Raw genomic sequence first — 15,382 nt, 5'->3', positions numbered from 1 at the left:
CTCTTCCCGGTGGTTGTCCTGACTCTTCCCGGTGGTTCTGATGACAGGCTAAGTTAGGGAAGCACAGACTACTCAGATGCTGACCTGAAGCCCCCCAGCACCTGTGCTTGGCACGAGCAGCAATACTGACCGAACAGATGACAGTTGCGGATGGAGCTGAAGGTCTACTCTATGTCAAGGCCATTCATTCTACTGACCTTTTTCAGAGACTCATGAAGCTCGTTCAGGACATAAATTAAGAATTCCTGGGCGTCTTGTTGCGTCTTTTTCATAAACGCCGGGTAGAGGTTGCCAAGAGCTGACCGAAGTATTTCTGGCGAGACACAGTCCGAGTCTCCAAGCCACATGTCCGTCATCACGTAGGCAAAAGCGGTGGCGACTTTGCTGCAGTCCCTGGGAGGAAGGGAGCGGCGTGTCTGGGGGCTCTCATGTAAGGGGACACCTCACACTCAAGCATGCGGGCCTCGGACCCCAAACAGAGCTCCCTTTCCCCCCACTTCACTCACTCTAGCCAGCGGTTCTCAACCTGTGGGTCGCGACCCCTTTGGGGGTCGAACGACCCTTACACAGGGGTCGCCTAAGACCATCGGAAAACACATATATAATTATGTATTGTTTTTGTGATTAATCACTATGCTTTAATTATGTTCAATTTGTAACAATGAAATTGAGGGTCACCACAACATGAGGAACTGTATTAAAGGGTCGCGGCATTAGGAAGGTTGAGAAGCACTGCTAGACTGGTGTCTGGGCGCTGAAGCCCCCACCGGCTGGAACAGGGACCCAGAGGTTCCCTCCCCAGCCCCGCCTGGGGGAGCGGGCAGGGCCGGCTGCAGGGAGCACAGCGGGCTTACTTGTGAAGAGCCGTGATGTACTTTCCGGAGAGAAAGTACTCCACCAGCGGCGAGATGCTGCAGAGACACTGCAGGATGGCGTTCATGTAGCACGTGTTGCCCAGGTTCCGCAGGCCCGTCACGCCCTGCAAGTGCGGCTGGTTCCCGCCCGGGTGCACCGGGGAGCCGCGGCAGTGGTCTGCACACTCGGCACTGGGCGCCACGGGGAAAGAAAGGAGCGTTTTGAGGGAACAGAAGACTCAACCACAGAGCTTGTATGCACATATGCATGACCCATGCACGCAGACGTGGGGGTGGGGAGGGTCTGGGGGGGGGTGGCTGGAGGGGGTCAATGGGGGGAAAAGGGAGACCTATGTAATACTTTCAACAATAAAGATTTTTTAAAAAATAATTTTAAAATATGTCTCTTTCAACTTCATGACACAGAATTCTTTTTTTTAATTTTTATCCTCACCCGGGGATATGTTTATTGATTTTAGAGAGGAAGGCAGAGAGAAAACACATTGATGAGAGAGAGAAACATCCATCAGTTGCCTCCTGTACACCCCGACCAGGGGATGCAACCTTTTATTGTACAGGACGATGCTCCAATCAGCTGAGCCACCCGGCCCGGGCCAGAAGCCTTCTTAATAAGGCTTCCATTAGGCACATCCCCACAAGGACAGAAGTATTCGAGCTTGGAGTCTAAAATTGCATTACTTAGTCCAGAACTCTTTGAACGGTGCCTGCAGCCAAATAAGCAGAGATAAAGTTTCCTCCTCAAACCAAAGGGGCCAGAACATAGTGACCTTTCAGAGCCCTAGAATTGCTTGGCTAAAAACGCAGACTTTCCCTCTAAATAGCAAAGCATGTCCCTTCTTGTTGGGCAAGACATTTAATTATTATTAGTAGTAATAATAGTAGATAGTAGTTAATAATAGCAATAGCCATCATGAATTAAGCCTGGCGCTATATTAAGTACTTAACATATATTTTCCCATTTAATTCTAGAAACAGTTCTATGGAGTGTGCATAATTATTTGTAAATCCTGTGTTATAGTTGAGGTACTATGTTTCAGTGGTTTAGTCATTGGCCTATGGCAATATATTAAGGGGTGTGCAGTGATATGTAGAGAGAAGGAATGTTTATCTACCTACCTACCTACCTACCTACCTACCATCTGTCAAGAGTTATTTGGAGTTATACATTATAGTAGAGCAGGGGTCCTCAAACTTTTTAAATGGGGGGCCAGTTCACTGTCCCTCAGACCGTTGGAGGGCCGGACTATAGTTTAAAAAAAAAAAAGATGAACAAATTCCTATGCACACTGCACATATCTTATTTTGAAGTAAAAAAACAAAACGGGAACAAATACAATATTTGTATTTGCATGTGGCCCTCGGACCGTAGTTTGAGGACCCCTGTACTAGAGGCTCAGTGCACAAATTCCTGCATGGGTGGGATCCGGCTGGCCCACCCTGATTGGGGCCCATGGGGCCAGGCTGGTCAGAGGGAGGGGCTGTGGCCAGCCCCCAAAGGGGGAAACCTGATTGGAGGCGGGGGTGGGGAGTGGGGGGAGGGGCCACAGGCGGTTGGCCAGCCACCCTGCCCCTGGTCGAACTCCTGGTGGAGGGGACAATTTGCATATTAGCCTTTTATTATATAGGATATTAATAGTTGGGTGTGTGTACACACATACATATATACATATTGAGAGCATATTATGTACATATACTAAAAGCACGCATATACATATATGCATATTATATATGTATATATAGACATAGACAAACACACACATGGGAAAGACAGGACAAGTATAGACCTTGTGTGAAAAACAGCTTGGTTTACATCCTGACCTGCCGCTTACCAGTTACAGCAGCGGGTCTCAACCTGTGGGTCACTAACCTGTGGGTTGCGACCCCTTTGGGGGTCTAATGACCCTTTCACAGGGGTCGCCTAAGACCATCGGAAAACACACATATTGTTTTTGTGATTAAATCACTATGCTTTAATTATGTTCAATTTGTAACAATGAAAATACATCCTGCATAGCAGATATTTACAGTACGATTCATAACAGTAGCAAAATTACAGTTATGAAGTAGCAACGGAAATAACTTTATGGTTGGGTGTCACCACAACATGAGGAACTGTATTGAAGGGTCGTGGCATTAGGAAGGTTGAGAACCACTGAGTTACAGGATCTGGGACTCATGCCGGGTTCTCATCTATGAGACAGGAGCACTGCCCGCCTCCGAGGCCGGGGGTGAGGATTAGATTGAATGATGCAGGCGTGTGGCACAGACCGCACAGCGAACAGGAGGTGACCTAAGATCTTTTTAAAGAAGTGACTGATCTAGGACGTCCCCAACAGGAAGCTCCAGAAGGAAAGCGCTCAGGTGAGTCAGCCGGACCTGCGCGGGGCGGGGACTCGCTGGGCTCCTGGGGAGTCCTCCTCCCTCCACCGTTACCTTTTGTAAGTTGGCTATTGGCCAGGCAGCCCGGCATCTTTGTCCTTGGTGAGCTGTCTTTCCATCTACGGTATTAAGTGGGGTCTCCATTGATGGCCACCTCCCCCCGGCACCACCCTGCGGGTCTGAAAGGGCTCACTGTTACCTGGAGGGTCATTCACTTCTATTGACCGATGTCACGGGAGGTCTGGGCTGTCGCCCTTCAGGAATATCTACTGCCTACATGTCAAATAGCATCTTCCCTTCCTTCCGGGGGACCTCCAGTGGGTAAGGTCTGGGGGAACCCTCCCAAAGGCGGCACGTTCCCCGACTGCTTTAGCGTGGGCTCCCGCCCCGCCCCAAGTGAGAAAGCCGCAGTGGACAGAGGCTCACAGGACGTAGTAGATGCCGAAGTCATCGCCGGGGGAAGGCCGCTGCGAAGTCATGTTAGTGAAACCACGTTGGACTTTTCGCTGCTATTCAGGAGCCACTTCTAGTCCTTTGAACTTCATTTCTCCGAGCCTGTTATCTTGGTTCTTTTTGTTTGTAATAAACTATATGTCCCTCCCCCCACCTTTCAGTAGCTGCAAACTGGTGTTTATCTGCACGTTCAGCTACATTCCAACTTGGATTTTCTATGCATCATAATCCTTTCCATTCACCTTCGATATTCTAACATGTTGCCATGAGATACTGTTACTTGGTTGCTTAAAAACTTTGTAGCCAATTCCGGTTCAAAGAATGAACTAAATATATAACATCTATTCCTCCATCACTCAGGTTCTCTTGTGTAGGTTTATTGAGCAAGCGCGCACGTACACACACACGCGCGCACACACACGCACACACACATGCAGATTTACCGGCCCGGAATCAGTGGACAACATGGAGACGCACGCATCCTCCCTCCAAGTGACTCACATTCCAGGACTGGGAGGCGCAGGGGAGGGGGGGGACCGTTTCTTACCCTGGGGAGGGAGGCAGTTGGATTTTGCCGCTTCCAAAAATGCATAGCACTGAGGTGGACTGGATCATTAATTACAGTGCAAAGAGGGTGCACGCACATGTGTGCACACCACACACATACATAATCCCACTAGTGCCCAAAAGGGCAAACATAAAGGGTTTATTATAAAATAATTTATGAGCTAAGCACACAATGATCTCCTGAGCCTCATGTTCTACATAGGGACCTGTGCTTAAGAAAGCTCTTCAGTCGGCTGGGGTGGCTGAGGTTGAGCGTCCACCCGTGACCCAGGAGGTCATGGTTGGATTCCTCATAAGGGCACATGCCAGGTTGGGGGCTGGATCCCCAGTAGGGGGCGTGCGATCGATGAGTCTCTCTCATCATTGATATTTCTCTCTCTCTCTCCCTCTCCCTTCCTCTTTCTGAAATGGATAAAAATATATATATATTTAAAAACAAGAAAGTTCTTCAGTAAAGAGGGATTCCACCCTCCTCTCCTCCCCCATCCAATGCTCTCTCTAGAGGAAAAGGGGTCAGAGAATATATGCAGCCTTGGAGCATGAAAGCAACCTGGCCAGGAAGTGGTCTTGTTAGGATGGGGAGCCCCCAGAGCCCCATCACTGGTACCACCCTGTTCTTCCTTTGTGCTAACTCAGAACCTGTAGGGCAGCGATTTCCCACCTTTTTCATCTCGTGGCGCACATAACCTAAATTACTAAAATTCTGCAGCACACCAAAAATATATGTTTGCCCATCTGACAAAATAGGTATCATTTTTTTTTTTTTAACCTGAGAGAATTCTTTTTTTCGAGCAAACAGAGAGGAGCAGAGCATGCAAGGCTCTGCCTTCTGCCCACAGCTGCTCCGCACAGGCTGCCGCCCCGATGCCTCGGTCCCAAGGCCGGCTAGTCCGGGGTCCCTCTTGGGCGGCAGGGGCAGGAGGAACGGGGACATGGGCTGGGGGGCCCTGCAGAGCATCTCTGGCCTCCCCCTCCCGCCCATGCTGAACTGCCAACAGCCAAGATCCAGTGGAGGGGAGACAGGAGGAATGTAAGATAACCCGCCCTGAAGCAACACGACCAAGAGGAACCCTGGTCTGCAGCCCAAGGCCTGGGAGGAGCGCCATCTCACTGGCGACCTCTCAGAGCGGCAGAGCCGGGGAGGTGGGGCCGGGCCGCAGAGAAGACAAGGAAAGGAAGCCCGGAGGGAACAGAGCAGCGTCCCCTCGGTGTGCTGAGCGGAGGAAGGAGTCCCAGGTGCTTCTCGACAAGCGGCACTTGTCCATCCAACAGGAAAACGGCTCGGGAAGCAGGCAGACACCGGCTCCGGGGTCCACACTCCGCGGGGCCTGGCCTGGCCTGGGCAGCGTCCCCTCTCCGGCTTCCTGCCAGCGTGCCCAGCACATGTGCGCACACAGGTGGACACACGCCGGCACACATGCCACGGTCTCTGCACACATGCACGCCTGTCTGGCCATGGCCATGCGGCTCGCCTCTCCTTCACATGGTTCTGTGCCCCGGCACCCCCACCGCTGGCCCCGTCCGTGCCGCCCTCACCGTGGCCCCCGCCGCTGCACAGCACCTCCGTGTGGTCGTCCATGACGGCGGTCTTTTGGGATCCAGGAGAGTGAACTCCCTGGCGAAGAGGATGAAGTGGATGTAGAGGGTGTTCAAGTGTCCATGCAGCTCGAGCGCCAGGGTCTCCTTGAAGTGGGACGAATAGATGTGGGCCAGCACGTGGAACAGGTACCTGCAGATCTTCTTCACCAGGGACTCGAAGGAGCTGGGGAACTCTCGGCCGTATTTTGTGGGGAACACGTCCTCGACCGTCACCAGCTTCTGCACAGAGCTCATGACCAAGTCGACGTGCTGGGGGGCAGTGCACTTGACCGTCTTCCCTCGCTCCTCACACCAGTAGATCTGTGTATTGCACACAGCCACGGTCTGGCACGCCTCCCCATGCAGAACTCGGAGACAGTGCTGTACTGCAGGTTGACGTGGTGGAAGGACGTGGTGGTGTTGCGGGCCAGCCACTCGTTGAGGTCTCCTGGGGCAGCACCACCAGCTCCCTGAACTCGCAGCCGGTGATCCTGGACTTGGCATACTCTGGCTCCAGGTACACCTTCTTCTCCTCGGCCGCAGGCTTCTTCCCGTTGGGCTTTGCTTTGGACTTCCTCCACGCTTTGCTACTTGGGAGCAGTGTCACCTAGTGACTCACGAACATGCCTGAGCACTAGCCTGGAGTGGCCATAACAGGAGCGGCCACACCAGCCACTGCCACCATCGTGGTCATCGCACAGGCCTGCACGCTTCCTGTCCACGAGACCCGTCCAATGTCACAGCCCCCGCTCACCAGGAGGGCCCTGCAGTCATCAGTGTGGCCCATCTGTGCTGAGCTAGACCATGTGCGCAGGGGTGAGTGAGGCCTGCTGGGCCCACTGGAGGTGCTGTGGGGCTGCCCCCACATCGGCTAAGAAAGGAGTCTGGCTCTAGGAACACACAGAGCACTGGTGGGCTGGCCCCAGCTGAGGGGACACACCGAGTGCCAAGCGCCAGCCTGCCCCACAGCCCACGGGACGCGGCCCTAGGCACCTGGCTGGCATGGTCCCGCCCTCTGAGGAGCAGAAAATAGGTATCATTTTGATTCATTCACGCCAGATGGCTATTGTTGTGTTGGCTGTTGTCATTTTTTAGCTTGACAGTCAGAGGGAAGAGGTCAGTGCCCCTGACTAGTCAGGTATTTGCATGTTTTACAAATTCTTGCGCACCCCAGTGTGCCTGCCACAGCACTCGGGTTGAAAATTACTGATATAGCCCTCGCCGGTTTGGCTCAGTGGATAGAGCGTCGGCCTGCAGACTCAAGGGTCCCAGGTTCGATTCCGGTCAAGGGCATGTACCTTGGTTGCGGGCACATCCCCAGTAGGAGGTGTGCAGGAGGCAGCTGATCGATGTTTCTCTCTCATCGATGTTTCTAACTCTCTACCCCTCTCCCTTCCTCTCTGTAAAAAATCAATAAAATATATTTTTTTTAAAAAGAAAAGAAAATTGCTGGTATAGGGAGGAGGTAAGAAACAGCCTTCAGGGCCAACCCAATTTGTCTTTTACCAACTCTTCATCAAGTAAAATGAAGGAGGTAGTAAAAACACCTCTTCAAAAATATCAATGTCAGGAACGATAAAGAAGGCTGAAAACTATACCAGATTAAATAAAACAAGACAAATATTATACCCAATCCTGGATGGAATGCTGGATCAGGAAAGTAAAATTGCTGTAAGAGGACATTTTTGGTACAACTGATAAAATCTGCATGTGGGTTATATATGGATAGTTTGTACCAACATTGAATCTTATAAAAGTGTACTGTTTGCGAAAGAGAATATCCTTATTCTTAAGAAATACACCCTGACGGATTTAGGGTCATGACATATGCAACCTGCTCTCCAGTGGCTCAGGACACGCACTGACACAGACACGTGGGAGGGGATGGGGGAGCGATTAGCAAGCACGTGGCAAATGCAGCCAAATGTCAGCAACTGGTGAGCCCGAGTGAAGGCATCCTGGAGTTCTTCGTGCTATTCTGCAAGGTTGAAATGATCTCAAACTAAAAAGTTTTTTAAAAAAATGAATGAAGCTGATATACTTGTTAGTGTGGATTTATCTCCAACTATATCACTGGTAAGTCCAAAAGGCAAGATGCCAGAGAGTTTGCCTAGAGTATGCACCCCACTGATGTCCCAATGGTTTTAAGAACATACAGGTCTGATCAGGCTGCACAAAGACATTAGGAATTCTTTCTTTGACACCCGGATAAAGGATCCTGGCAACTAGAGGCACTGACTCTTGCAGCTGTTTGATATTTGGTATTTGTGGTCTATTCCCAGAGCTGTTTCTTGAAGTCACCTCGGAGGTGGTTCTACGGGACTTGAGTCCTGTCATCCTGCTCCCTTTGCCAGAGTTCTCCCAAGGCCATTGTTTCTCCTGATCAGTGGACTCTTGTTGAAAGTTCATTTTATGTTTGATACTGGTAAGTAATAAAAAGGTATCTAGAAACCTTTCGAACCTTAAGTCTAATTTTTATAGTTTTTAAATTTCTCTATAAACACATTTAAGTCGCCTACAGAAATATCAGTCTTGTTTTTTCCTTTCCAATTCCTGTGACTCTTTATTTCTTTCCTTTTGAACTAGCTGGCACCTCCAGGAAAATAGAAATGGGGATGGTAGGTATCCCTAACACATTCCTGGACTAAACGGAAAAGCTTTGAATAATTCACCACTAAGTGTGATGTTTGCTAAAGACATAGTTTTTATTTTATTTTTAGAGTTGTAATCATGAATGGATATTGAGTGTGGTCAGGTTTTTCTGACTTTTGAGATAATCATGAGATTTTTTTCTTCTTTATTCTGTTACTAGTGTCCCAGTGCACGGATTCATGCACATTGAAAGGAAATTAATGAGAAGAAATATTTTAATATCACTATTTTCGACTTGCTAATGAAAATAGGATTCCACCGAGTCTCCTATCTACCTACTCCAGGATTTCTGTGAGGATCAAATGAGATGAGGCACGGGAAAATGCTTCACAAACATTTGGTTAATGTTGTAATTTGTAAAATGTTTGCACCTGGCTATAAAGCAGGTCGTGTTCCTGTGCGGAAGAAACTCCAAGGAGGCTAGTCGCTAGGGAGAAGAAGCCGGGAGTTGCTATGTGACATCATTACCTGGCACCCACAGCCACCATTTCCGGGCTGGGCTGGGCTGTGGGCCGCATTTTGTGCCATGGGGTCTTGGCAGCATTGGCTGCAATTTGATGGGATGTCGCTCTGGGGTGGTGGTGGGGCCTGTGTCCCTTGGGGGAAGCCAAGTATTGGTTGGTTGGCACCAGGTCCGTGGTGCCGTTTATTTTTAAATGGCCAGTGTGCATCATGGCAGCTACTGTGCTGAGTGTCTGCCCCCTGGTGGTCAGTGCACATCATAGCAACTGATTGGATGGACACACACTTAGCCTTTTATATATATAGACTAGAGGTCCAGTGCATGAAATTCATGCATGGGTAGGGTCCCCAGGCCTAGCCAACAATAAGGGCCAATCTGTGGGGTGACTGGTGGGGTGATTGGGGCCCCCGTTCACACCCGCCTTGGCCTGGTGCCACCCGCTTGCCAGCCCCGCCCCCCACTGCCACCGATGGTCACCTACCTCTGCGGAGCAACCTACAGGGCAATCAAGGGACCCCGCTCGCACCTGCCTTGGCTGGCCTGGTGCCACCCACTCACCAGCCCTGCCCTTCACCACTGCCGGTTGGGGCCTGTGGGCTGGGGGCAGCTCCTGCGTTGAGTGTCTGCCCCCTGGTGGTGAGTGCATGTCATAGCGACCAGTCATTTGGCCAGTCGTTCTGCCGTTCGGTTGATTTGCATATTAGCCTTTTATTATATAGAATTATATTAGGTGTACAGCATAGTGGTTAGACATTTATCTTAAAAAGTGATCCTCCAATAAATATAATAACCATCTGGCACCATACTTATTGACTATATTTTCTATGCTATACTTTACATCCTGTGGTTTTTTTTATAACTGTCAATTTGTACATTTTAATCCCTTTCCCTTTTCACCCCCACCCCAACCCCTCTCTCATCTGGCAACCATCAAGTTCCTCTCTGTATCAGAGTTTGTTTTTTAGATTCCACATGTAAGTACAACCATATGGAATTTGTGTTTCTCTGTATGATTATTTCACTTAACATAATACCCTCTGGTCTATGTTGTCACAAATGGCAAGATTTCACTTTTTTATGGCTGAGTAATATTCCATTCGCCTATTGAAGGATACTTAGGTTATTGTAATAATTCTGCAATGAATATAGGAGTGCATGTGTCTTTTCAAAGAAGTATTTTGGAATTCTTCAGGTAAATACCCAGAAGTGGAATTGCTGGTCATGTTAGTTCTATTTTTAATGTTCTGAGGAATCTTCATACTCTTTTCTAGTGGCTGCACTAATTTACATTCCCAACACTGCATAAGGGTTCCCTTGTCTCCACACTTTTGCCAATGCTTGTTTTTGTTGATTTATTTATGATAGCCATTCTGATAGGTGAAGTAATACCTCCTTAAACTCCTTTTCTTTTTTAAAAAATATATTTTATTGATTTTTTACAGAGAGGAAGGGAGAGGGATAGAGAGTTAGAAACATCAATGAGAGAGAAACATCGATCAGCTGCCTCCTGCACATCTCCTACTGGGGATGTGCCCACAACCAAGGTACATGCCCTTGACCGGAATCAAACCTGGGACCCTTCAGTCCGCAGGCCGACGCTCTATCCACTGAGCCAAACTGGTTAGGGCTAAACTTCTTTTCTTAACAATATTGCTTTGATAGGTGAGAATTCTTAAGTCAATCTGATTTTTTTCCTTTGTAAACTTTTTTCTTCTTTATTTGCAGTCACCAAAAGGTGCCATAAAGTAGGACCTTTTTTCTTTCTCTCTTCCTCCTCCTTTCCTCCTTCCTTTCCTTTCCTTCCCTTTTCTTTCTTTCTTTCTTTCTTTCTTTCTTTCTTTCTTTCTTTCTTTCTCTCTCTCTCTTTCATTTTGGAACTTCTATAGATATTCTCACTCATTAATCAGAAAATACTGTGCGTGCATCTCCTTTGTGCCAGTCACTGTGCCAGGTGTTGAATAGTGATTAAGACACAGTCTTGGCACCTGGGGGCAGAGCGCTCTCGTGGATAACAAGTTAACAAGTTTGCGGAGGCGATGGTGGCCTTCCTGGACTGCATGCAGCAGATCAAGGAGGCAGCGGAGAAGGGCGAGCCCGCCCTCTGCACACCATCCACGTGGGGGACGGCCTGATGGAGCCCCGGAGCTGTGAGTTCTCCTCCATCAGAACCTGCCTGAACACGGAGGAGCGTGGACAAAGGCACTCAAGCTCATGCTTACAGATTGTAAGTGCAGTCTCGCTGGGGTCTCTTCAAGTCCCGGAGCTGCGCCCCTCCCAGGAGTGCTGCGGGCCACCTTTTCACCAGGCTGAGGGCCTTGGTGGCAGCAGGTCTGGACTTCATCCAGCTCTTCAACCAGAGACCGAAACTTGCAGCCGCTGCGCCCGGTACACCCATCTCCCAGATGTTCAGCCGTGAGGATGTGCTCTATGAGGGGGCGTCCGCTGTGTACACCACGCTCATCAACAAGGCCGCCTCCCACGAGAAGGGCATTCTCCGTGCCCACCCTGACCCCTCTGGCCCCCGCCCCCACCCCCACCCGGGCTCCCTAACCCAGGCCACACCTGCCCTGCTCAGCCCTCCCTCCCACCTGAGGCACAATCCCCAGCGCAGGGACCCCTGGCCACCTGCTATATATCATGATCCTTGCCACATACCCCCACCTCCATGCCTCAGTTTCCCATTCTATGAAGTGGAAGATGTCCAGGGAATCTAAAAGTAGAAAGAAAAGAAAGGAGAGGAGGGGAGGGGGGGAGGGAGGGGAAGAGGAGGGGAGGGGAGGGAGGGGAGGGGAGGAGAGGGAAGGGGAGAGGAGGGGAGGGGAGAGGAGGAAAAAAGAAGGGAGGGAGGGAGGGAGGGAGAAGAGAAGCTGAAAAGATGGGCAGAGGCCTTGGTATCAGGTTAAGATGCTAAGACCTTATCTTAAGGCAGCGGTTCTCAACCTGTGGGTCTCGACCTCTTTGGCGGTCGAACGACCCTTTCACAGGGGATCGCCTAAGACCCATCCTGCATATCAGATATTTTACATTACGATTCATAACAGTAGCAACATTACAGTTATGAAGTAGCAACGAAAATAATTTTATGGTTGGGTCACAACATGAGGAACTGTATTTAAAGGGCCAGAAGGTTGAGAACCACTGTAAGATAAGGGCATTAAACATTTTAAGGAGGGAGGTACCATGATCAGATTTTAGGTTTAGGAAGATTACTCTCATCTCTTCTCGGCCTTTTGGCTAAGATCAAGTGTAGAAAGATTACTCTTAAGATATGCCTTAGCACTAGCTGGTTTGGCTCTGTGGACTGAAGGGTCCAGGGTTCGATTCTGGTCAAGGGCATGCAGGAGGCAGCCAATCAATGATTCTCTCTCATCATTGATGTTTCTATCTCTCCCTCTCCCTTCCTCTCTGAAATCAATAAAGATATATTTTTTTAAAAATATATGCCTTAAAAATGTTAAAGAATGTGAGATGATTGGATTTTCCACTGAGAAAGACTCCCTTATCTAAAACAGCTAAGGGAGGGTAAGGTTTGAGGCGGAGAGAGATGAGATATGCATTTTAAAACTCACTCCCCTATGGGACCTTACAAAGTATAAATGTAACAGGGGAGTAACAGGGGAGCCAGAGGAAACTTAGAGTCAACGGTGAAAGTCAAAACCTCCACCATGTCCTCCATCCGCTTCATGTGCCATTTCTGCCGCGGGCCCCTGAAGCGGACCAGTTCCTCGGAGACCTTGGGCCTTGACCTCAGCCAAGAACCTGCAGCTTCGAAATTCCCCTCAGCCCAGGGGGGGCCAGGAGCGGCTCCGGAGGAAGGCTCTGCCTCCGGGATGGAGACAGACCTTGAAGAGCTGCAGGAGAGTGCCTCCGGCTGGACCACCCTTAGTGAGGACGAGATTTCCTGGTCCAGTCCCAGCAACTTCACCCTGCTCGGGGAGCTGGGCTCTGCGGGGACTCTCAGTAGCATCCAGAGAGCCACGAGCGGTGTCTTTGACATCCTAGCCGGTGAAGAGCTGGGCCACCCGCTGTGCGAGGGCTGTGCTGACAGTCTTCTGGAGCAGCTGGACACCCAGCTCAAGGCCTCAGAATCTGACATTCAGAACTACCAGCGCTGTTTGGAGACCAGGGATGGATTAAGTGAGGACGCGAGGGAGACACTGCAGGGGGAGCTGAAGGCCGTGGAGCTGGAGGAAGCGAGGCTGGCCCAGGAGCTGGAGGAGGTGGAGAAGAACCGAGAACGGGCAGCTGTGGCTCTGGAGGCAGCCCGGGCAGAGACAGAGACGCTGGAGCAGCAGGAAAGGCAGTACCACAGGGACCTCCGTGAGCTGCAGCGGCAGCACCTGGAACTGCAGGAGGAGCTGTGCAGCGCGGAGGACCGGCTGCTGTACGCCCAGACCCAGCTGGCCTGGCTGAAGAGAACCAACGCCTTCAAGGCCGCGTTTGAGATCTGCTGTGAGGGCCCCCTGGCCATCATCAATAGCTTCAGATTGGGCTGCCACCCCACTGTCCCCTGGAGCTGGAGTGAGATCAGTGCAGCCTGGGGGCACACGGCCTTGCTGCTCCTGGCCCTGGCTAACACGGTCGGCCTGCAGTTTCAGAGGTACCGGCTCAGCCCCTGCGGAGACCACTCCTATCTGAAGTCCTTAACAGACGACTCCGTGGAGCTGCCTTTGTTCTGCACGTCGGGGCAGAGCGCTCTGGTGGATAACAAGTTTGACGAGGCGATGGTGGCCTTCCTGGACTGCATGCAGCAGTTCAAGGAGGCAGCGGAGAAGGGGGAGCCCGCCCTCTGCATGCCCTACACCATCCACGTGGGGGACGGCCTGATGGGAGACCCGGGAGCCGGTGAGTTCTACTCCATCAGAACCCGCCTGAACACGGAGGAGCGGTGGACAAAGGCACTCAAGCTCATGCTTACAAATTTTAAGTGGAGTCTCGCTTGGGTCTCCTTAAGGTATCCTCACAAGTAAGTTTATTTGAACATTATGCTAAGTGAAATACGCCAGTCAGAGAAAGAACAAACTATAAAAACACACTGTAGAACAGGCAGACAGCTCTGATGGGGGAGGGAGGTGTGAAAAAGGGAGAGGGGTGGAGGGATTTAATAGGGGGGTTCTATAATCTGATAGAGCACCTGAATTAATCTGAAAAATAATCATATTTTAAATCTTAGAACACATATACTTATGTGACTAGGGGGCTAAGTTTCTTATATGTGAACAGGGGGTTACATTTTAAGTTTCCTTTTCAAGGCCCGTGTGAAGCGATTAAGGAGGTGAGTCAGCTGTGAATCCAGCAAGCAGAATTGATAAGCAGGGTCAGACCGACCCACCTGGAGTCAAAACATCATCTCATCAACATCATCTCATCACCTGATGACTAAGGACAGCAGCTGACATCCGTGGACCTACAGGGCTGCCTCACCCCAGCCCCTTCCCTTTATAATCCTGTCCCCTACGCCTTACTGGGAAGACGGGATTTGAATGTTTATAAGTGCCCTGTCTTCTTGGTTGACTGGCCTTCTCAATAAACACCTTATGTGATTCAACCCTGCCTTCATTATTGGACACAGCGACAGGCAGCCCGAGCCCAACCAGGGGTTTCCCGCAACAGATTGAGCAAAAAAAGAGAAATCACGGGCACTGACAACAGTGTGGGGATTGCGTGTGGGGAGGTGGAGGTGTAAGGGGCTGAGGGGATAAATGATGATGGAAAATAACAAAATAAAATAAAAAAGCTCTGCTGGTGTGGCTCAGTGGTTGAGCATTGACTTATGATCCAGGAGGTCATGGTTTGATTCCCTGTCAGGGCACATGCCCCGGTTGTGGGCTCAATTCCCAGTGTGGGGCGTGCAGGAGGCAGTCAATCAATGATTCTCTCTCATCATTGATATTTCCATTGAGAATGGAAACATCAATGATGAGAGAGAATTATTGATCAGCTGCCTCCTGCACGCCCGCCTAGTGGGGATGGAGCCTGCCACCCAGGCATGTGCCCTGACGGGGAATGGAACCGTGACCTCCTGGATCATAGCTCAATGCTGGCCAGGCTCATCATTGATGTTTCTCTCTCTCCCTCCCTCCCTCTCTGAAATCAATAAACATATATTTTAAAATAAAAAAATAACTTAAAAGTCTTTGTATAGCTTACATCCTATCAATCACTTGGATTTATTGTCCTTCCAATTCACTCCACATATTTTCCATTATTTTGGCTTTCTTACACATGCACTTGTATATGATTGAGCCCTTGTATGGTGACTTTACTTGAATTCTCTTGATGTTTTAGTTTCACATTTATGCGTCTGCCTACTTCTTACACTCCCCCCCCCACCTGAATTTCACTTAAAAGTGCCTTTAAATTTTGTACTCAACTACCTATCTCTTAAACTTGTGCTTACTTTAACTATACTAAA

The 15,382-nt window shown here is 49.9% G+C and overlaps 2 protein-coding genes across 2 annotated transcripts in view; one reads left to right on the top strand and one right to left on the bottom strand.

The window, feature by feature from the left end:
• USP50 (ubiquitin specific peptidase 50) overlaps positions 1-3,733 on the bottom strand; it is a 34,728-nt gene extending 30,995 nt beyond the window's left edge. The window contains exons 1-3 of the mRNA XM_006085971.3: positions 3,681-3,733; positions 855-1,046; positions 198-393 (exon numbers count right to left, since the gene is read on the bottom strand). Coding sequence (XP_006086033.1) covers positions 198-393; positions 855-1,046; positions 3,681-3,733 — 441 coding nt within the window. The remainder of the gene's footprint in view (positions 1-197; positions 394-854; positions 1,047-3,680) is intronic.
• Positions 3,734-12,438: 8,705 nt separating this feature from the next.
• LOC102422056 (beclin-2-like) lies at positions 12,439-14,368 on the top strand. Its single transcript, XM_006086033.3, has 2 exons — positions 12,439-13,933; positions 14,220-14,368. Exons 1-2 carry the CDS (start codon positions 12,633-12,635, stop codon positions 14,227-14,229), a joined length of 1,311 nt encoding a protein of 436 aa, XP_006086095.2. The 5' UTR covers positions 12,439-12,632; the 3' UTR covers positions 14,230-14,368.
• Positions 14,369-15,382: the final 1,014 nt, after the last annotated feature.

This window comes from Myotis lucifugus, unplaced genomic scaffold (assembly GCF_000147115.1).
Source record: "Myotis lucifugus unplaced genomic scaffold, Myoluc2.0 scaffold_23, whole genome shotgun sequence".
NCBI classification, from domain to species: domain Eukaryota; kingdom Metazoa; phylum Chordata; class Mammalia; order Chiroptera; family Vespertilionidae; genus Myotis; species Myotis lucifugus.
The sequence above is the reverse complement of the archived record's forward strand: the minus strand, read 5'-3'. Positions and strand labels throughout refer to the sequence as shown.

Excerpts from the sequence above, each read along its gene's own strand:
- LOC102422056 (XM_006086033.3), top strand. The coding sequence starts at position 12,633 with ATGTCCTCCATCCGCTTCATGTGCCATTTCTGCCGCGGGCCCCTGAAG.